Source organism: Diabrotica undecimpunctata, chromosome 4 (assembly GCF_040954645.1).
Source record: "Diabrotica undecimpunctata isolate CICGRU chromosome 4, icDiaUnde3, whole genome shotgun sequence".
Taxonomy (NCBI): domain Eukaryota; kingdom Metazoa; phylum Arthropoda; class Insecta; order Coleoptera; family Chrysomelidae; genus Diabrotica; species Diabrotica undecimpunctata.
In genome coordinates this window covers 2,298,064-2,321,335 of record NC_092806.1, presented here as the reverse complement: position 1 = coordinate 2,321,335, position 23,272 = coordinate 2,298,064, and the positions used below count along the sequence as shown (strand labels likewise).

At 30.8% G+C, this 23,272-nt stretch overlaps 2 protein-coding genes across 4 annotated transcripts; one reads left to right on the top strand and one right to left on the bottom strand.

The window, feature by feature from the left end:
* Positions 1-3,415: 3,415 nt before the first annotated feature.
* Positions 3,416-22,114, bottom strand: LOC140438074 (uncharacterized). 3 transcript variants are annotated; one of them, XM_072527787.1, is made up of 4 exons: positions 22,011-22,114; positions 5,296-5,365; positions 4,501-4,570; positions 3,416-3,626 (listed from the first exon to the last, which is right to left on the bottom strand). In XM_072527787.1, exons 1-4 carry the CDS (start codon positions 22,048-22,050, stop codon positions 3,462-3,464), a joined length of 345 nt encoding a protein of 114 aa, XP_072383888.1. In that variant the 5' UTR covers positions 22,051-22,114; the 3' UTR covers positions 3,416-3,461. The 3 variants fall into 3 exon arrangements, with proteins under 3 accessions (XP_072383888.1, XP_072383889.1, XP_072383887.1); XM_072527788.1 differs by lacking the exon at positions 22,011-22,114 and adding an exon at positions 6,074-6,165; XM_072527786.1 differs by lacking the exons at positions 3,416-3,626; positions 4,501-4,570; positions 5,296-5,365 and adding exons at positions 18,511-18,682; positions 19,560-19,629; positions 20,374-20,443 and having other exon boundaries at positions 22,011-22,096.
* Positions 12,319-15,081, top strand: LOC140438071 (uncharacterized). The gene is made up of 4 exons (XM_072527782.1): positions 12,319-12,380; positions 12,743-12,812; positions 14,443-14,512; positions 14,900-15,081. Exons 1-4 carry the CDS (start codon positions 12,341-12,343, stop codon positions 15,062-15,064), a joined length of 345 nt encoding a protein of 114 aa, XP_072383883.1. The 5' UTR covers positions 12,319-12,340; the 3' UTR covers positions 15,065-15,081.
* Positions 22,115-23,272: the final 1,158 nt, after the last annotated feature.

Here is a 23,272-nt window from a genome sequence, read left to right as displayed (position 1 = left end):
CGTTTTTAAAAGTGATCATCATCATCAGCCTCTCTCAATCCACTGCTGGACATAGATCTCCTCTGTTTGTCTCCAAAGTGTTCTATATTGTGCTTGCTGTATCCAGTTTTTTGTTGTCTTTCGTAAGTCGTCTTGCCATCGTGTTGGTGGTCTGCCTCTGCTACGTTTATCGGCTGTTGGTCTTCATTCAACTAGTTTGCGAGTTCATCTTCCGTCCTTCATTCTGGCAACGTGTCCAGCTCATTTCCATTTTACGTTACAGCTTTTTTCAATGGCGTCTATGACTTTGGTCTTAGCTGATAGATCTTCGTTTCTAATCCTGTCTCGCAGAGTGGCCCCTATCATTGATCGCTCCATTCTTCTCTGCGCTACCCTTAGTTTTTGTGCGTTTTTCTTTGTGAGCGATAATGTTTCTGCATCATAGGTCATCACTGGTAGCACGTATTGGTCAAAAACTTTTTTCTTCATATTGTATCCATCGTATCCATCTTAAAAGAAGCGGGCTTGGATGATAGAGACTTGTGAATTATATATAATTTATATTACCACCAAACTGCCGACATTAAACTGGATAACCAGTTGACAGAGATACTATATATATATATATATAGAGGAGTGAGACAAGGATGCATTTTGTCTTCAGTGCTATTGGAGGTGCTAACTACAGGAAGGTGTCTTAGTTAAGGGAGTGCGTCTAAACAACATTAGATATGCTGACGACGCAGTAGTTTTTGCAGCTGGCCTAAATGGTTAACAAGCAATAATGTCGCACATATCAGATATAGGTCGAGAATATGAGCTGGATCTCAATACGAATAAAACGAAGTACATGGTAGTTTTTTCTTGATGTGCCTATCTGTTACGAATGTTGGCGATCATCATGGCAATCTTTATCTTATCTGCAGCAGCGCGGAAAAGCTGCACAGATGTTGTATTGAACCAGGTTCTAAGGTTCTTTAACCAAGATGTAATTCTTCTTCCTGGACGTCGTTTTCTAAATATTTTTCCCTGCAGGATGGCTTAAAGGAAAGCATATTTGGGTTCATTTAGGATAATATGTCCGAAGAACTGTAACTTGAGAGATTTGATGGTGGTCAGTACCTCTCGGTTCTTATTCATTCTTCTGAGGACCTCCTCATTTGTGACTCGGTCAGTCCACGAGATTTTAAGCATTCTCCGATATAGCCACATCTCAAATGCTTCCAGTTTTTTGCACATATCTTCGTTCAAGGTCCACGATTCAACACCATGAAAACGAACAGAAAAGACGTAGCATTGCAGCATTCTTACTTTTGTATCGAGAGAGGTTATGACTCTTAAAGATGGCCCCCATCCGAGTGAACGTGGATTTAGCTTTTCCGATGCGTGCTCTAATCTCCTGGTTGTTCGTCCATTCTTTATTTATTATGGTGCCGAAGTAGTTGTAGTGCGTCACTCTTTCTACAGGGGATTGATTGACGTAGAGTTGGCCTTCTGTTATACTTCTCTTGCCAATTATCATAAGAGTTGTCTTCTTAACGTTTATATTAAGTCCATATTGTTGACTGTTATACGTGATTTTGTTCATAAGAACTTGTAAGTCTTTTAAGTTGTCCGCAAATACTATGATAATTCGCATAACTTTTGTTACTCAACCCATACAGAACTTAAAACAATTGTAAGATAGTAGTTATAGTGGCTGTTAAATTGTTTAATTGCTTTATATCATCTTGGGTTGGTACAGCCAAACATCTTTCTTCATCTGTTAATAATAATCATTGTTTAAAGAAAGAAAAGAAAAAATAAAAAATAGAACCAGCATTTTTCTGGTAACAACATGATATCTCCTATAAAAGGACACTTAATATTTGACCATAGCTCCAAAGATGACTTTGTAAGCCGAAAATGCTCAGCTAAATTTTTGCTCAGCAAAATCTTTTACATACTTTTCCCTTTTATATTTTTTGGTTTTGTCGTAAGTGTGTACAAAAGATATAAGTCTTTTAATTTGTTATTAGTTTACCAACGCTACTTTTACCGGTATCAATATCTTCTTCTTCTTCTAATGGCGCTACAACCCTTTGTGAGTCTTGGCCTGCTTAACAATGTTCTTCCATTTTGCCCTGTCGGATACTTTCCTTCGCCACTGCCTGATGTTCATGGTTTTAAGATCCCTCTCTACGTCGTCTATCCATCTTTTACGGGGCCTTCCTCTTGTTCTGTTTCCTTGGGGCTTCCATCTCTGGATTACTTTTACAGCTCGATTATCTGGCATTCTTTCTAGGTGACCAAGCCAGTTTAGTCTTTGTGATTTTACAAATCTGACAATATCTGCGCTCTGCATTAGTTCATCCAGCTCGTGGTTCATTTTAATTCTCCACGATTTATCGCTGCATTGGGTTGGTCCAAATATCTTCCTTAGTATTTTGCGCTCAAATATTTTCAGTTGATTTTCATCAGTGGTTGAGAGGGTCCACGTATCAATATATTAATTGAAAAAATAGCGTAGGCGCAAATTTCGGGCGAATGCTTTTTAAATGCAATAATTTTTTTCGAATCCTGAGAAAACTAAAAAATATTTTTGAAAAATTTAAACCCAAAATGAAAGATTACATTATTACCGAGGGCTGAAAGTTCCTTAAAATAAAGAAACAGTTTTTTTGAATGAGATATTTAAAATTAAAAATCACAGTAAATTTTCTCTTTTTTTTCACCCCTGTGACTTATTAAAATAAACATTTAAGAAGTTTTCATGGACTTTCGGCCCTTAGTAATAATGTATTCTTTCATTCTGTACTTTTATTAGTTTTTTTTTTTAGGATTCGAAAAAAATGAATGCATTTAAAAAGCATTGGCCCGAAATTTTGCGCCTACGCTCTTAAGTACGGGCATCAGTAAGAATCAAGAATATCAGACAATACTTGTTGAGATTATTTGGCATAGTTTTGTGACACTTTACAGGACCTTACGAATTTACAGAATCATTTTCTTATTTTTCCGCGTGAAATTTGTAAAGGCGAATCACTTTTTCCCAATTGTTTACCATCGTACAAAGTCCTGCTAATTCGACATTATATTATCTTTCTCTGTTTTCGTTCTAGGATATGAGATTTTGATGACCAATTAACTTTATTTTTGTCACTCCTTCTACTTTTAATTTCTAAAAGAAAAGGGGCTTAGAGTTGAGTGCTGGTGCTCCAACTTTTTTCTATTGGCACATTAACTTTTTTTTAAAGCTGGTGAAGTTAATGAAAAAGTTGGTCCTTTTTTTAAATTTCGACTCAGTTTTGTTTATAGTCATAATGGAACCCAAGCATTTATTTAATAATTTAACATTTCAAGTCTTATTATCATAAACTTTAAAATCGTTTCTTTTAATTCACCTCTTGGCAAAGCCCTCAATGTTTAATAATAAGAAACAAAATTAGTATTTAAATTTTTATTATACATTTTCATAAAATTATAACAATTACTTCAAGTATTTATTTGCCACAATAATGTAAATGTTCGCATACATCATCAGGTGAATGTTCGATCAGCTCCTCGAAGATTTTGTCAACTTTTGGGAGCATTTCATGTTCGCAGAATTCTCTTAATTCTCCAGGTAAAACATTACATAGTACGTCTGCGTCTCTTTCAATTTCGTCCTGTAGAAAAGACAATATTTAGTTCTTTCATGGTACATATTAAGCTATAAATTTAAACTTTTGATGTTCTTTAAGAAACGAGATTATTAACTAAGTTTGTTTTGAAATAATATTAGAATTAAGACGTAATATTGATCCGTTAAAAGTATAAAAAAAGGAAAAATCATCGAACTTAAAAATATCAGGATATAATAAAATTTAAGATGTACATAAGATGTACTAAAAACGTAGTAGCATAAAAGAAATAAAAAATGCAGAAATAATAAACATAATTTATCTTGCTAAATCACGCCGATACCATCAATATTGAGGCAAGCTTAGAAATAACTAAAATATACAGCATGTAACTTTAGAGTTTCAAAATCAAAACCGAATTTAGAGTCAATACAGCATAAGAGTGAAAGAAATGTAAATCTGATTAACAAGAACGCATTTTTGGGTCAGATATGGCAGTGAAAAAATATACCTTATAAAAGTGACAAGACCATAATTAAGAGATATAATCAAAACAATTGTAAAGTTGACAAAGGAAACAGAAGATTTCCGTTAGTTTATACCGAGTTGGGCAGTAAATTCAGTATTACCAAAGTAAAAAGTAAGGTTAATGTTTTAGGAAAAATAAGAAAGCTTTCAGAATACTAACAAGTTTAGATCACTATTACAAAAGTCATTGTTTGTTCATCTACAAAATATAGTTCCTAATTATGACCAAATACATGCGCTTTATTTTATTCCATAAATTTCGTAGTTTTTGAAGTTTTTTTAATCAATTATTAAAAATGGAATATTATATTTAACTGCGAAAATATATACCAAAACAAATTTAATATATAAATACAGAAAATTTCTAGTAAAAAATGCTTTTAAAACTCACCACTGGAATTTTCTCTTCGACGTAATCCTTGATTACAGTTGCGAATGTTATGCAGGCATCACATTCAAATCTGGAAAAAAATTAATTTTCATTTATATAAATTCCATAAAGATTATTGTAAATGGGGTTTATTATATAATCACAACCAACGTGTCTTTGTTTTTACTTTTATCATATGATATATACTTCCAAGTTAGAGTGACTTGTCCGGTTTTCCAGATATTGGCTATCATTACAGCCACACTGGTTTTATATTGTGCCATACGGAAAAATTTAGCACTTTTTATGCCTTTCCATTTTTGAATGTTTCGGAGCCCTGATTGCTGTTGTCTTCCAATTGCCCCTCGACCATCTACTTTATCCATAAGTATTAGCTGAAGTAAGTGGTATTCTTCTCCTCTTGGTAAGTGCTCCAGGTAAGCTATTTTTCTGCACATATATTTTTCCCCTCTTTGTAAAACATCTATTTTATATATATGTTTTACCCGAGAGTTCTACAAAGCTTAACAATGAACTTATTTATCTTTATGTTCAGCCCAAATATTTCTCTTTTGCACTAATACTGTTTAAAAGTTTTTAAATCCTCTCAGTAAAAATTATCATGTGCATATCTAATAAAAAAATTAAAAATAATATAAATATCTCTTTTATAGGCGTCAACAAATCTTAGCTTTGGGATAATTTATAATACATCGTGTAATAAACTATTAATTTAACTTTTAAGTACTGAAATAATTTTTGATAAATCTTACTTAATACTACGTACAATTTGTTAGTTACGTCTTTGTTACTTACTCATTATCAGGCTCTGGCTCAGGCTCGCGAGTAGGCTCAGGTTCAGGCCCTTGGGCGTAAACAGCAAGAGCTGAAAATAAATAATGGTTTTAAAATATAAACAGAACTGTTTACTCTACTTAAATGTAGACAGAACTGTCTACTCTTAACATGTTTTCAAATACAACAAGGTGTTTGTGTTTGGAGAGTTAATCAATCTGGTTAGGCAGAAAAATCGATCAAACATATAAAAATTGAGCAAAAACTAGGTAAAAATGGGTTTAAATATTCGCCAAACAATATTAAAAAAAAAACATTAAAATAGACTAAAAGAACACAACAAAGAACGCAAAACAAATATAAATATCACTGGGATAGCCTTCGCTCTAAATTCTTTCATTTTGTTTATTATTTTTCTGCTCTTAGCTTAATTAGTAAACAAATATAGTCAATCAATATTGTATATTTATGGTTTACGTATCCATTACCTTGTTTTTGTTTTAATTTATTTGTATTAACCAATAGTGATCAATGATCAACATTTGGAAATACAATAAAACCATTATTTAAAAATAATAATGAAAGTGCTTATGCCCTTTTGCAAACGAAAATACATATTTTACTTTTTAAGACCTTTTTGGTATATTATGTTTGGTATTTATATTTGGTATATCGTAGAATACGCCCAATATATCAAATTTGAAACAGATACAAATAGTATCCAAAAATCTCTAATACTAGTAGAAAATACAAAGGCTTAGTAAACATATTTAATAAATATAAAATTATTACTACTTACCAACAAAGCTCAATAGTGCCAATACTAATGTGGTTTTCATGTTTGAAAATTATATTTCAGAATAATATGCACTGCTCTGGTTAACTTTTATATCCTAAAAATCAAGCACTTAAAAAAAGGACCACTTGAAAAATAATTTTGATTGAATTATTGATACTCCCCACTATCTACACTTTTTATTTCTAATTAATTAACCTTTGAAGGCATTACTCTCTGAGTTTTACATAAAATAATTTACTTATAAATGTTAAATTGTGTTTAATATAATATCTTTAAGGAATTTTAACAGGTGATTAATTAAAAAGATTTCATTTGTTGATCTGGTGACCCGTTTTCCCAATGGTATATAATAAAAGTATGACCATGTTAACCTTTAAAACCTATTTCCTGAAGATAAATGATAGGTGAAAGATGAAGAAATTTCACACCATAAATTATACGAACAAGATGAATTTTGCCAAGACTATTAATTTTAGGAACCGTTCAATGAAAAATATGCAAAAAAAGTTCACCACTTTTACCTTCGGGCTTTCCCATAAAACCACCCTCGTAGCGGGTAAAAACGCAAAAAAAAATCGGTTAAGTTTCTGGGATGGCTCACTCTCTATATTAGTGTTGGGTTCTTTATACTCTTATGTGGATATCTTGCGCTTTTTAACAATTGTTTTACAAAAATTGTACATTTTAATTTTAGTTAACTGATGTGACAGAAGAGTTGCTAAATAAATGCAAGAATATTTGATTTATATTTATTTGTAGCACTTGTAGCATTGTTTACTTCATAAATGTTTTAAAATAAGTGAACCATATCCTTAAAGGTTAATATTTGCTTTTTGAAAACGAATAATTATTTATTTGGTTATATAAGGGTTTCTAAAGGCACTGTCAATTTGGTTGTGTTTACTCTTTTTGGTTTCTGGATTGTTTCTTTAAAAATACATTGCTAGCTGATACCTCAATAGCTTTCTTACTATCTAATGTCTCAAGAGCAGGTGTTATTGCTTAAGACACAGTTCCTTTGGAAGACGATATTGATATATTTTCCTCATTGCATAACGTTAAATGCTTTTAGTGTTTGATAAGCTTTATTTTCATTAAAAGATCATGTAGATTGAAAGATGAATAGTGGTTAGTTATAATCGTGTGGTATAATATAGATGATGTGATGAATATTGTAGCATTTACAAATTCTTTGATATATAAATTCCTTGATATATATTGAAATCCCTTCGTATATGTAATAAATGAAAATCCCCTTATATATGCATTATAATAACGAATAATTTTTTCCACGTTCCTTAGTTCGTATCTTTCAAGTTAAAACTCAAATAATATTTCGTTCTTTTCACGTTGCCAAGTCGATAATAAATCATTTTATTGTTTGTTTATGTCACAGGCGCAAATTCTTTAATATCTTTTCTTTGATCGTTAAACCGCCCGATACTGCGTTTTTAAATTAATTCAATTTCCGTTTATGTTTGTTTATTCTAACTTATGCGATGAATTTTAGAAGATAATTGCTCATTCTTACTTGAGTCGCTGTAAAAGACAGTCGGCTTAGGTCTGGATCCAAATTTATTCGTCGAATTTGTAAAGTTTTCTGTTTTGTCTTCTTTTATGGAAATTGTAGCGGTGTAAAAAAAAGTGTGAAATATGTGTAGTTACAGAGGAGGTTAAAAAAGTATTTAAGAGATTTGTGTCGCTTGCAGCAATTCTTATATTCCAGTTTCCTGTTTTTTTTTTAAGAAGTCCAGTCTAAAGTTGCATAAGTGCTTCTTTAATCTCGTTGTTCTTGTTTTGTTCCTGAAGCAGTTTGTTTAGTTCCAGCTATAGTTCTAGAATTTTAGTGTAAACCCCCAGTGTAGTCCAGGTAACTTTTCTGTGTTTAAATTTAAAGTAAAGACAGACATTTTTTAAATATATTGCTTTCATTAAAATTTAAAAAATTGTAATATTTAAAATTGTAAATTTTAGGTTTTGAATTTAGCTGTCATTATAATTTTTCTATTTTAAATTTAGTGTTAACATAAGACAGCTCGCTTTATTTTTTTTTTAATATTTTGTTTATTTTTTTAAATAACCCATTTTTGAGTTTCTTTTGAAAAAGATATGTTCTGCATTTCTAATAATTATTTCCCTAGTTACAACTAGTTGTTGTAATAGTTATAATTAGGTACCTCGAAGTGGCGTTCTTTTTAAATTACTAGAGGTGTTTCCTGTTTCCTTTCTGTGTTTTGATTTATTTGTCCCAAGAAATTCATGACCTGTTGGTTCATATTTTTTTAGTTGTCCCAATCCGACCTCTTGTCATTTCCTTATGCACGACCCAGCTCTCCTAACAAAATCCTGAGTCCGCATAAGTTTCGATTTGTTTTGCTTGCCCTATCTTCGCCCCCAACAATTTTTATCCCCAATCTTCTACCCCTTATAATCTTACCCTATGGTAGACAAAATTATTTCGTCACAATATAATTACTTTGTATGTCATTTCTGTTGTATTAACTGTAGTTGATATATCATATGTTGTTAAATGGTGTGGTAGATAATGTTCTTAATAGTTAAGTTAATGTTTTGATATATTTGTAGAGGCGTATGTTATTGATGGAGTAATAGTAATAGATGCTGCTGAAAAACTGTAGTGGTTTTACTTATGATTGAGAAATGAACACTTGGTATAGCTGTATCTGAGTTATTTTCACAGTTTTTATTAAACCTGCTTTCTAAGCAACTAACTTAAATAGTTTAATTGACTCTAATTGACTAAGTCGGTCAGAGAGCCAAGCGGGCTGGGCGGACGGTTCTCATTCGCTTCACTGCGAGTGGTTCAGTGGATGTGAATTCGATCCCCAGCTCGGTGTACAGAAAACAAAAAGGCTAACGTAGCAGTTTAAAATTCTAAATGAATCTGAGGCTTAGACTAGAATATGCTGGTGTCTGATCGGCCTATGGTGGAGCAGTACGGCAAGAGATAAGGGCTTGCGGCTCAGTGATACTCCTCCATGGATCCCTAACGGAAGGGCGAGGCGCCTACATACCGGTGTATATACATATATATATATATATATATATATATATATATATATATATATATATATAATTGACTTATCAGTGCTAATAAACCGTAGGATAAGTTTAGCAAATGAACAACAGGGTTTCCTTAGAGTATAATTAATAGACCTGCATTTCTGTGTCTGATTGACCTAAAGAAAGCGGTTGTCAGAGTAAGACTCATAGATGTAATCCATCTTCTGTATAATACAGAAATGGAAGTTTGGGGACAAAATATCAAAATGGAAGTCAGAATAGATGGACAGCTTACAGAACCTACAGAAATAGGCAGCGGAATAAAACAAGGGGATTCATTGAGCCCCATGGTCTTCACCTAAATCATGGATGAAATCGTCAAAATCGTTAAGAAAAAAAGAGGATACAGAATGGGAAATAGAGAAATAAAAATACTCTGTTATGCAGACGACGCAATATTGATAGGCCAAGATGAAAATAGTCTGCAAAGACTGATTCATAGAATTAACATAAGAGAAAAAGAATTTAATATGACAATCCCATCTCAGATAACTAAAACAATAGTAGTCAGCAAAGAACCAAATAAATGTAAAATAGAAATTGATGGCATCAGTATTAAACAAGCAATGGAAATAAAATACCTAGAAATTACACTGCCTAGTTATAGAAATTTGGACAAATAAGTAAGAGATCAAATACAAAAAGCAACTAGACTGGCAGGACGCCTTAATAACACTCCATGGCGAAACAGAAACATTAACACTGAGATAAAGTCAAGAATTTGAAAGTAAGAAATGAAGTAGCTGAAAATCTGATAAAGTGAAGTGAATTAAATTGTTTGTATATTTCAAATATTTTTCTATTAATACAAAAGTGCTTTAATGTTATCACGTAAGTAGATTAAAGTCAAAAATGTGAAAATATAATCAGTAAGAGCAGTATCAAGTATTCGATTTTTGGCCGAATGGCCGAATTCATGGATACAAAACTAAACCACTTAGCAATAAATATAATTTTAAAATATGTGGACTATCTTTCTTTTAGCTGTTTTGTCTTACATATACCAAATTATAGAATAATAAACGTTTAACACAACCAATATAAACCAAAAGCAAAACAAAAATACTACGTAATAAATTCTATATTATAAAGTAGAGAAGATATCTCTAATACAACAAGAAGGCCACAATCTCCACCAACTCTTACTGGATATGATCTTGTAGACCAACTCTCTCCTTTTTTTCTCGTATGTTATATGCCTTACTTTGCCCTAAATATATTTTGATATCGTTTTGTTTTTTTTGTCCATTGATATATCATTTTCAGCTATAGAATGATATCGCATAAGAGTAAAAGCCGATTGGAAGACCTCCTCTACTTTTACAAAAACTAAAACAGTTAATGTTTTAAACTAATTAATCTATGTGAATCTGCAAAATTTTGTTGAAAAGGGTAGGAGCCGAGAGGTACAATGACAAAAAAATTAAATATGACATCATGATCATGGCATTGACTCCACTGTTATTTTTATATTACGTAGTGTAATAATTAATTCTGGTGCCCATAGATAGACAGATTTAGAGAGGTGGCCTTTTCGACTTTTTCACTGCAACCTTTTCAAATATATTGTGGTCCTCTAGTCCTAGATAGCATTCTCTAGACTGACAATTTTTAAAACGTTTAATAGTTTCGAGATTGTACCTTTCATGTAGCTATTTGCCGGTGTATTTTCCTCTCCTAATGCAAAGAACCCACATTTGCCAGACTGTTACACTGACATAGAATATGCTCTGTTGTTTCTTCTTAAAGGTGACATAATGTGAACAGGTCATCATTTGATAATTCCATCAGCTTCAAGTGCCTGTTCAGCTTACATTGCCCTGTTAAAAGACCTACTAAGGTTTTGTTTGTTTTTCTGTCTTAGCTTAGTTTGTCTGCCGTCAATTTTGGTGAATGTTCGTAAATGAGCTGTTTAGCCTATCTTTGTCCTGGTGCATTCCTTCACCATTCCAGAGATTTGTGAGCTACCCACTTCCTTGTAGCCGTTTTTGTTACTCTCTTTGCAACGTCGCAGGGTTTCGGTCCAATAAATGGTATTGATAAGCCTTGTTTGGCCATTTCTTCTGCTTTTTTATTGCCCTTATCTCCCTCGTGCCTGTTTATTTAGGGCACTCATACAATTTTATACTAGCTTAGAATTGACGTGTAGAGAATTGAGTGCTTGAAGCGCTACCTTACTATCTGTGAAGATGGTAACTGAACGTAAAGTTATTATTTGTCATTCTATTTATTCCACGCAGTGATGAATTGCCGTTATTTTCGCCTGGAAAACTGTTACATCCTTAGATAGATTTACCGGAAAATGTATCCCTTGATTTGTCCCTACTATGCCGGCTCCCACACCCTCCGATGCTTTCAAGCCATCCATGTATGGGTACCTATTGTATGGGTACACCCTTATTCCATTCTTCCCTGCCTGGTATGTTAATTGTGAAGTTATTGTTAAAGTTATATCTCGTAGCTGTTGCATCGATAGGTTGCCCCGTTGTTTATTGGTGAAGTTGACAATTTTCATTTTCTGAGCATTGACTATCAGTCTCTCTTGTTTACACCAGTTGTCAGCTATATTTAGGGCTGCTTGCATTCTCTCAGATACCTGGGCAAACCTGCACCTAACAAAGATTGCTATATCGACATCACATCCTAGACAGTAAAAGCCTTCTGTAGACAGATTTCCGAGGAGATTATCTACGAAGGTTGCCCAAAGTAGAGGGGACAGGACTCCTCCTTGTGGACAGCCTTCACCTACTTTTGCTTTGATGGTTGCTTTACCCAGAGTGTATATTACTCTCTGGTACTTATTTAATGATACAATTATTATTGAGTTTTCTTAATATTATTTTTAGAGTTTAGTAGTTATCTCTGTTGTTTCTTTTGGCAAACTATTATGTTTTGTCTATTTTCGACAATCATTTATTTACGATTATTCGTACCTTCCTTTTTTTCCTTTTTTTTACTAGTTTTATTCTTTTATTTTTGCTTAAATTCTTAAACCTAATCTTTTATTACAATTAATGTATTATCATAACTAATGAAAGTCGATATAAAAAATGTAGGCAGTGGAATGTATCAATAACTTAAACAAAATCATTTTTCAAGTGGTCCTTTTTTCAAGTGGTTGATGTTTAGTATATAAAAGTTCACCAGCGCAGTGGACGTTACTGTGAAATATAATTCTCAAACATGAAAACCACATTGATTTTGGCACTATTGAGCTTTGTTGGTAAGTACTGATTATTTTATATTTATTAAATATTTTAACTGTGCCTTCGTATTTTCTACTAGTATTACATTTTTTTACTATCTATATAAATGGTATTAATATAGCAGAATATTTGTACATCAAGCTGAGTTTATTATGCGTCTTCTAATATTGAAACGTAAAAAATTACAATAGCAATTATTTACCCAAATATGTTTTAGGTGCAGACTTTAACAAAATTATTAATAAAAAAAATCGGGGAAAATAAATATTTAATTTTCATTTAGGAACATAAAAGAAATGTTGTTATCGTTTTTAAGTATGTGTATTTAAGAATTGTTAAAATTAAACAATTTTTTTATTTTTTAATTATTAATTTTCAGCTCTTACCGTTTACGCCCAAGGGCCTGAACCTGAGCCTACTCGCGAGCCTGAGCCGGAGCCTGATAACGAGTAAGTAATAATGATAGAAATAATAATTTATACGTAAAATTAGGAGAAGTTAATCAATAAATATTTTAGCAATTAAAAGTTAACACGTTTGCGACAACGTGTACCACCAGTGCTACATGCTTAACTTTTCATTTTAGTTGAAGGTTTACTGTATGTCTGGGAACTGCACTAATCATTAATTCAGGACGTTTGTTCATCCATTTGGCAACTCTTGTGCCCTCATCATTTTGTTTTTTATATATTTGAACTTTCTTGACTCTATTTGAATTTTTTTTTTGACATACAGCTTTGAGATTTTTTTTTGTTAGATCTAAGTGTTTCGCAAACATAATATGTTTTACACTGAAGATGCTTTTTACATAAATTTACACTAGTATAATAATTATCAATATATTTTACATTGTTCTTTCTTCATACAAAAATCCACCAAGTAATTCCATGCAAACATTGTAAGAATGTCCAAAATCATTGTCAGGTATACTTGAACCACTTTTACCTGCGTATATGTTTAGGTTTCATGTATAACCTTCAACAGTAACCTAAACAGGCAAAAAATCGTTACAAATGCAACAAAATACTACGACACCGACCACTTTACATCGTGTCCACCGGTGGTACACGAGGTTTTTTCCTGAAGAATATTCACTACAGCCGGCGTGTACCACGGGTGGTATATAAAAAATAGCTTTTAAATAAAAAAATATGGTTTTAAATATAAAAAATATGTTGATAATAGTCAAAATAGAGATTGTCAGTTAAAATATATATATATATATATATATATATATATATATAGAAGAAATACTGGATATTATTGACTGTCGATATAAACAAAGAAAGCAGTTTATTAGGGATGCAGTCAGTAGGTTTGGCCGGGATGTTACAGAAACACTCTTTTGACTTTTGGTCGAGCTTTCGGAATTTCTTTATTCCTTCTTCAAGACACTGTAATTAGACTTTAGACTGTTGTAAATATTTACACTTTCTTCTAATTACAGTGTCTTGAAGAAGGAATAAAGGAATTCCGAAAGCTCGACCAAAAGTCAAAAGAGTGTTTCTGTAACATCCCGGCCAAACCTACTGACTGCATCCCTAATAAACTGCTTTCTTTGTATATATATATATATATATATATATATATATATATATATATATATATATATATATAAATTACGGCTGAGAGGTAAAATCTCGGAATTCTGCATCATCGCGAATCGCGAACGTGTTAAATTAATTAATTATGGGTTTTATGAGTTTTATGGATTTATGGATGTTTTTTTTAATAAATACTATAAAATGGAGAAAAATAGTGTATCTAGTGACTTAAAAAGAAGAATAACACTTACTACAGCTGACACTTATGGATAAAATCGAAAGATGACGTGGAGTTGAAAGAAAACAACAATTAGGGCTTCAAAATGGAGAAGCGTGGAAAGTGCTGAATTTTTTCATGTGGCACAAAATAAAACAAGTCTGCTTGTAGTAATCGTCAACGTCTGGGAGATCGGCAAAATCACTTGAAAAAATAAGAGATAGATAAAAAACGACTAGGCGTTGTTGATACTATAACAACTTCCAATAACAATAATCTTTATATAATTTGTATAAATCAAAATATTTTTCTTTTCAGATTTGAATGTGACGCCTGCATAACATTCGCAACTGTAATCAAGGATTACGTCGACGAGAAACTTCCAGTGGTGAGTTTTATAAGCATTTTTTACTATAATTTCTCTGCACTTAATTATTTAATTTATTTTCGAATAATACATTTAAATAAAACATTTTATTTTTAATGATCAAATTACAAACTTTTTAGCATACTAAAAATTATGAGCTAGATAAAACATTCATTTGATAAAAATTAGGAATTACACTTAATTTTTGGTAGTGGAAAAAACTATAATAAACTGCTGGTATTACACGAGAGCTAAAAATCTTTCCCTTTCTTTTAAACACCATTATTTTGTAACATAATTCAAAAAAGAAGTCAGTAATAAATGTTTTACTTTAAATTCCACAAAAAATTTAAACCTATAGAGCATGGTATATATCATAAAAAAACTAAATATTGTCTTTTTGTACAGGATGAAATTGAAAGGGACGCAGACGTACTATGTAACGTTTTACCTGGTGAATTAAGAGAATTTTGCGAACATGAAATGCTCCCAAAAGTCGACAAGATCTTCGAGGAACTGATCGAACATTCACCTGATGATGTATGCGAACATTTACATTATTGTGGCAAATAAATACTTGAAGTAATTGTTATAATATGTACATATATTTATAAAAATATAAAATAAATAGTTAAATAATAATTTTGTTTTTTTTATGATAATTTATAAACAGTTGGAGATTTGTCAAAGGTTTATTTAAAAAGAACCAGTTTGCAATTAAAGATAGCAATACTTAAAAAATGTTAAATTAATAATAAGTTTGCTTTTGTTCCGTATTATGTATACAAAAATTAAAAAAGAAGTGTCAAAATTTAAAAAAAAAGGCTTCAATTCCTTCACCAGATTTTAAACGCAAACAATGGATGTGTCGATCGAAAAAAGCTGGCTCTCGTCTTCACTAGCATCCGCCTCTAAGCTTACCTTTTTTTTCTGCTTGTCGTCTTCAGTTATTTAATCGTCATATCTCTCTAAAATTGGTTCTCACTTCGTTTATCCACCTCTTCCTTAGTCTTCCTATTGGTCAATATCCCAACATAGTTATAGGTGTTTTGTTATTATAAATTAATAAAAAGTGGCCTGCTTAGCGCAATCTTTGTGTTTTTGCCTACTGTGCTGTATTATGCAATTATGATATAACTTGTAGTTGAACCTGATTCTATACCGTTGTCTAAATTTGTCCCAAATATCATTAATATTATATATATATATATATATATATATATATATATATATATATATATTTTAAATATATAAAGAATAATAACGATTATTATTTCCTTTAGCATTATCTATGTTTCTGCGCTATATGTGGCTATTGGTCGTATGATGGTTTTATATATTATGATCTTCAAGTGATAATGAAAATACTATTTATATAAACAAGATTGTCTCACCCTCTCATAATATGCAAAAGTCAGTAACCTTGTTGCAGCTAACATTTTTAGCCCAATTTATTCCATATCTCTATGATTTTTTTAAAAGTAATTAGCTAATTAACGCTGTTGGTACACTCGGGTGTGGAACATTTTTTTTTCCAAAAGACCTTGTTAGGTTACTGGTTTTACATATTTGTCTTATTGTCTGGATACTTCAAATGTGGGTAGACTTAATAACTTTATCTAGTGTCAAAATTTTGTGCCAGAATTATTTAATTCTAAGTTGTTACGAATAAATGTTTATAAGAAAATAGCAGTTTTATTTATTTTAGCACATATCTGGCAAGGATTGTCAACCAATCTTTGCCAGTTTAACGTATTTTATCAGAAACTTGGTTTTATATAAATCACCCTCGTTGGAGATATCGGCTTAAACTTATTTTTATAAAACTTCAGCATATTAGAGTATTATTGTTGTAGGCATATCTTGTGTAGATGCTTCGTTCACACCGTCTTATACGGGGCACATCTCGAAGTTATCATTCCATGTGTAGACTATAATGATTCCTGATATCTACAGTACAAATCGAAAAGTGAAAATAAACTTATTTTAAAGTAAAAAATTGTGACTTATTTCTAGTAAATTGTTAAAAATTGCAAGATAGAAAATAATAAAATTAGAAGGATTTCACAGCGCTGAAATATAAGAAGAGGAGTTGGTTTGTTCCCAGAGAATTGTAAAAAAGAAAGTAATTTTGACCAACGTTTAAAGCTTTTATACTTTGTTGGAAATTTGTCTGTTTTAAATTAACAAAATTACGAACAATAAAAGAAGATAATGGATTCCACGAAAACACTGAAGAATAATAAAGCCTTAGGTATTGACAACATACCAGCTGAAATCTTTAAAATTGCGGAGGACACACACTGTCCTCCAATGTACTGTGTTTACGCTATTAAGTGTTCACATGGAGTATAAAGGGGAGATTACTTCATTCGTAGGAGTATATTATTCTTGTAATATTATTTTTAATTTATTTTTGCAGCCTTCTGAAACTACTGTACGTTTACATATATGCTTCCAGAATCTAGAATCTAGACCAAAGTTAAATTCTTGTCTTAAAATACGTGCTTTTGAATTACCAATTAAGTCTGTTTCATCAAAGGGGTAGTAGTGCAATGGCAAGCGTAACAGTATCAAGCTAAATTCAGACCAGCACGCTCTAATATTGAGCAGCCATTTAACGTGAAGCAAAAATTAATAGCTAACACATTAAATCTTTAAAGCTCGATATAGATATCACCATATTTTCATAGATTTTCAAAAGGTATATGATATTATTACATAGCCAAAGATAAACAATATTCCGAGTATATCAAGAAAGTTGGTAAAATAAGTTCACGCCACCACGATCCATACAGAAATCGCAAGTACGTGTACCTATTGACAGACCACTTCCAGATAACTCAATGGCTAATACAGCCAGATGGGCTACACCCAAAAAGTATGAAAACACGAGGTGAACTCATCGTTTAGCGTATCGCCGCCACTTGGATTTTTTTTAAATAGCCACCTAGGTCGAGTGATAAATCATATCATACTCCTTTCTCTCGCAGGTGTTTTAGAAAAGTTAAGTAAATGTCAAAATATATAACACTATCGTACGCTTAACAATCAAATGTATGGCAGAAATAATGATGATAATATAGTATTTTATCAGTAGTTTAAGTAAATCATAGTAGTACTTTTGGAATAATAATAAAAATGGGAGATTGGGACCTAATTTTGGCAAAGGTTTGTAAAGGACAAGTTTCACCTACGAGTTTTATTAATATTATAAAGAACCTTTTGTAGCAAATTATGCAAAAATACAAAGATTGCGCTGAGCAGACCACCTTATAAAAATGTATCAAAATAGAACACCTAACAGAATGCTTAGTGGGACTGTGGAGGGATATAGGTCAAAAGAAAGACAAAAAAAGAGGTGGATGGATAAAGTACGAATCGTTGTTGGAGAAATTTTTAAGGTAATACCTTAAAGAAAGCACCATAAAAAAAGGATGCTTGGAAGTGGATGCTCTTGTGTAATGCAGCTCTATTGCATACAGACCTTTCTTTTATTGACACAAACATTTTTTTAATTACAAAGCTGATGAAAAAGGTTGCAATTTTTTTTAAGTTTGTATTTACATTCAATAGGAAACAAAAAAAAATATTTAATTGCAAGTTTTACTATAGAGTAAAATTAATTCTTGGCAAAAACATAAATGTTAAATCATAAAAAAAACAAAATTTAGTATTTATAATTTTATTTTGCATTTTTTAAGGATATGTACATACTATAACAATTATTTTTTTACAAGTATTTATTCGACAGCTTTTTTCGATCGACACATCCATTTTTTGCGTTTAAAAATCTGGTGAAGGAATTTTTCTATACATAATACGGAACAAAAGCAAACTAATTATTAATTTAACATTTTTTAAGTATTGCTATCTTAAATTGCAAAAGTGGTTCCTTTTAAATGAACCTTTGACAAATCTCCAAATGTTTATAAATGATCATAAAAAAAAACAAAATTATTATTTAACTATTTATTTTATATTTTTATAAATATATGTACATATTATAACAATTACTTCAAGTATTTATTTGCCACAATAATGTAAATGTTCGCATACATCGTCAGGAGAATGTTCGATCAGCTCCTCGAAGATTTTGTCGACTTTTGGAATCATTTCGTGTTCGCAAAAGTCTCTCAATTCACCTGATAAAACAGCGCATAATCTGTCTGCATCTCTTTCAATTTCATCCTGAAAAAAAAATAAATAAAATTAGTTCTCTCATGATACAGACCTACAGGTCAATTTAAATATTTTATATTGTTTAAAGCAACAGGTTAATAACTGGTTTGTTTTCCCAATCATCTTACAATTTATATATATATTACTTATCTTTTAAAAGTATAAAAGATAGAGAAAATTAATAAACATAAATAACAGAATAGACGAAGCTATAAGATGTTGCACAAAATATAAATATAGAAAACATGCAAAAATAAAAAACATTGAATAACTTCCTAAACTACGCAAGTGCCATCAAAATTACGCATAAGCATACAGATAACTAAATTGCATAGGATGTACTTTTGGAGTTTTAAAATCAAAACCCAGCTTAGAACCAAATAGATAATATAGCACAACACGTAAAAAAATCTAAATATGTGTTAACAGATCGTATTTTTGAGTTAGATATGGACGTCAAAAAAATTGACTAAACATGAGGATAATAGCACCATAACCAAGAAATGTAATAAGAACAATGGCAAAAGAGATAAAGAAACAGAAAATTTCGGTTAGTTTTGGCCAAAGTTGGGGCTACTAAATTTAGTATTACCATAGTGAAGAATTTAGGTAAATATTTTAACAAAAATAAAAATAGCTTTAATAATAGTAACACGGCCAAATTGCTATTACCTTTGTTGTAATTATAGCTAATCGTTTGTTTTACTACAAAAAGTTAAATATGCTTCTTTTCTTTTATCAAATGTATGTTTTATCCTTTTGTATATTTTAAGTAATCTTGAAAGTTTTCTAGTTGGTTATTAAAAGTGAAATGTTTTTTGAATGCTAAATCATTGATTGAAAGTTATTAAAAATAAAGTACAAAAAGGTTATGATAAAAACTTACCACAGGAATTTTCTCTTCAACGTAATCCTTGATTACAGTAGCGAATGTTATACAGGCGTCGCATTCAAATCTGAAAAAGAAAATCTTTTGATTTATACAAATTACGTAAAGATTATTAATATCGGGGATTATCACAATATCACAACCAACGTCTTGTCTTCTGGATTTTAACAGTATTTCCATACATATTATTCATTCTCGAATGTTTCCATGATTTTTGTTTTCTTCCAGCTTCCTATCCGCCTTCAATTTTACTTATAAATATTAACTGCACTACCGGACTATTCTTCTCTTAATACGATTTCCAAATACGCTATTTTTCTACATTTTGTTGTGTTCTCTATAACTATATCTCGAGTGTCTTAAGAAGATTATTTGTTTTTAGATTTACTCTTCACGAGTCAACATCATAAAATAAAACTGAGTACATATACCATTTTTTGTCTTAGTTTCAAGTTAAGATTATCATTGCATAAGAATGGTTTCCTTTTTTTAATGTTGTTCCCGATATTTCCATTCTACTTTTAGTATTAGAGTTTGGGTGTAGGCTTGTGTAATAATGCTTTCTGAGTAAGCATCTTCCATTTTTTACTTTATTGAGTTCTAACATATTGTTGTTATATCTTGTTTGACTAAAAATAATATTTAGTTTTGTATGCAGTATAGAACTTGTTTTTGTTGTGTTAATGATGTTTAAAATTTCTTCTTGAAGCCGCTCAAACAAAATGACAGCATCGTCCGCATATTTAATTATAGTTAGTTCATCTGTATTTAATTCTACGTACAACTTAATATTTATATCATTGTTACTTACTCATTGTCAGGCTCTGGCTCAGGTTCGCGAGTAGGTTCAGGTTCAGGCCCTTGGGCGTAAACGGTAAGAGCTGAAAATAGATATTTATTTTAAAATATTAAACACTGTTTATATGTAACAATTTGTTAAATAAAATAATAAGTTCTTTTTGTTTAAAAAGTTAATGAATATGGTTATTCAAATGCATTAATCAAAGATATAAAAATTTATAAAAAACTAAAAATAATTAATTTATCTTGGATTTACCAAGCTACAATAAAAAAAGATTATAAACTGTTAAACTAGAAAAAATGGATGTCAGAATAGATGGACAACTTACAGAACCTATAGTAATTGGCAGCGGAATAAGACAAGGGGATTCATTGTGCCCAATGCTCTTTAATTTGATTATGGATGAAATCATCAAAAGCGTTAAGGATGAGAAATGAAGAGGATACAGAATGGGAATCAAGCAAATAAAAGTACTCTATTACACAGATGAGGCAATATTGATAGCCCAAAATGAAGATAGTCTATAACGACGGGTCCACAAATTTACCATAAGAGCAAAAGAATTTATTTTGACAATCTCATCTTAAAAAACTAAAACAACAGTAGTCAGCAAAGAATTAACCAGATGTACACTGTCTAGCTATGCAGACCTGGACAAATAAGTGAGGGATCAAGTATAGAAAGCAAATAGACTGGCAGGATGCCTTAATAACACTATATGGCGAAACAGATACATTAACAATGAGATAAAGTCAAGAATTAGTAAAGCTATTGTAAGACCAATATTAACATATAACTCAGAAATAAGACCCGTCACAGCCACAACGCAAAGACTAGTGGAAACGGCAGAGATAAGAGTACTGAGAAGAATTACAGGAAATACGCTGAAAGATCGAAAGAGAAGTAAACACATTAGAAGAAAATGTAACGTGCAGTGTTTAAATGAATTCATACAAAATAGAAATAAAGAATGGAGCGAAAACCTTCCATAGAGGTAATAATTTGCCAATGAACAAGTGGAATTCCTTATTAAGATAAAAAAGAAGAAACAGAAACGAGACTAAAATGAACAGAAAAAAATTAAAAACGAACAAAAAAAAAGTAAAGTGATATTTGCTACAACTTAATATTATATTTTCGAATATTAATGTTTGATTGGTATTTTTTTTTCAGCTTAGGTCAATTATATAGTTATAGTTTACTTATCTATTAAATTGTATTTTTTTCTTAAATTACTTATGATATCAAATCTACAAGCAGTTTGGTAATTTATTCGTGAAAAACAGAGCATAAGTTTTAATTTTCCATGGTACAATAAGGCAATAGGAACTATAAACCATTGTGGTCAACGTTGGGAAATGCAAAAAACTAATATTTAAAAATATCAAAGTTGCCTTAAATTTGTCCAAGGAAGAATTTTAAAAATTAAATTTTTTGCCCCATTTTCTTCAGTTAAGATTTTTTTTGACATATACTACCTTTTTGGATACAAATTTGCTGACTTTTTACTAGAAGATGCTTAATATATCTAGCTTAAACTCATCTATTTAGTCAATAACACAAATTATAAACAAAGAAAAAATGTAATACTAGTAAAAATACAAAAACACAAAATTTTTAATAAATACAAAATTATCGATACTTACCAATGAAGCTTAATAGTGCCAAAACCAATGTAGTTTTCATGTTTGAGAATTATATTTCAGAATAATATGCACTGCGCTGGTTAACTTTTATATACTAAAAATCAAGCACTTAAAAAAAGGACCACTTGAAAAATAATTTTGATTGAAATATTTATACTCCCCACTACCTTCATTTTTTAATTTGATTGCCATCAGTTATAATGTTTAATTTATTGTAATAATATAATAAACAGCTTATAAATTAAATCCAACGAAGAAAAAAGCTGTTAAATGAAAAGCTGTCAATTATAAAACAGAAAAACGAGAAAGACATGATTTATTTAAAAAATATATTGGAATTACCTTTTAAGGTTATTACTTTGGAAATAACATGAGGTAACTTATTTGTAAATGTTAAATTTTGTTTTATCAATTAATGTCTTTGAGAAATTTTACCAAATGTTGAATTTTACAATTTTCTTCTATAATTTCATTTGTTATCCAGTTATATCGTTGATCCGCCTTTCCAATGGTATGTAATGAAAGTATGGAATTTTGGGTTTCATAACATCTTGCATCCCGATAGTTTGTAACCACACAAATGTTAATTGACGATTTATAACACTATCAATTCGTACATTTTGTACTTACAATTTTGTACAGTTTCTTACAACTATTCGTAACTGAATATTTCTTAACGCCAACAGTTGGTTTTTTAGTAAATTTAACTTTACTGGATGTAGACAAAAATGCGTTTTACATACACTTTCCTACAATAAAAGTGGTACTATTTTTAAGACTATTTTTTTATATATGCTATAAACATATATGCAGTATGTTGCTAAATGGGTGGTATATAATGGTTTTAATGGTGGAGTTGAACATTTTGATTTACTTGAAGAGGTACATGTTATTGACAATGGAATAGTAATCGTTGCTGTGAGAAGAAATTGTAGTGGTCTCATTTTTGTTTAAAAAATAGCACTTATTATAGCTGCATCTGCTCTATACCAAGTACTATGATCCAAACACCAGTTTGTAGGGTAACGTATGAGACTTAGTTGGAAAGGGAAGGTAATGGCGAATACGGTTTTCATAAAAAAACACAAACATTACGGCATTGCCAAAGGGGCACCAAATCGTATCTTCCTTGCTGTTGGTCAGGTTTTGCCGTTGAGACCTTAAATTAAAGGAAGGGGTATTAAATATGTTAAGGCAAAAAAATAAACACACCGAGATTTAAAAACGGGCACTATATCTTATCTTCGTTGTTACTGGTAAGA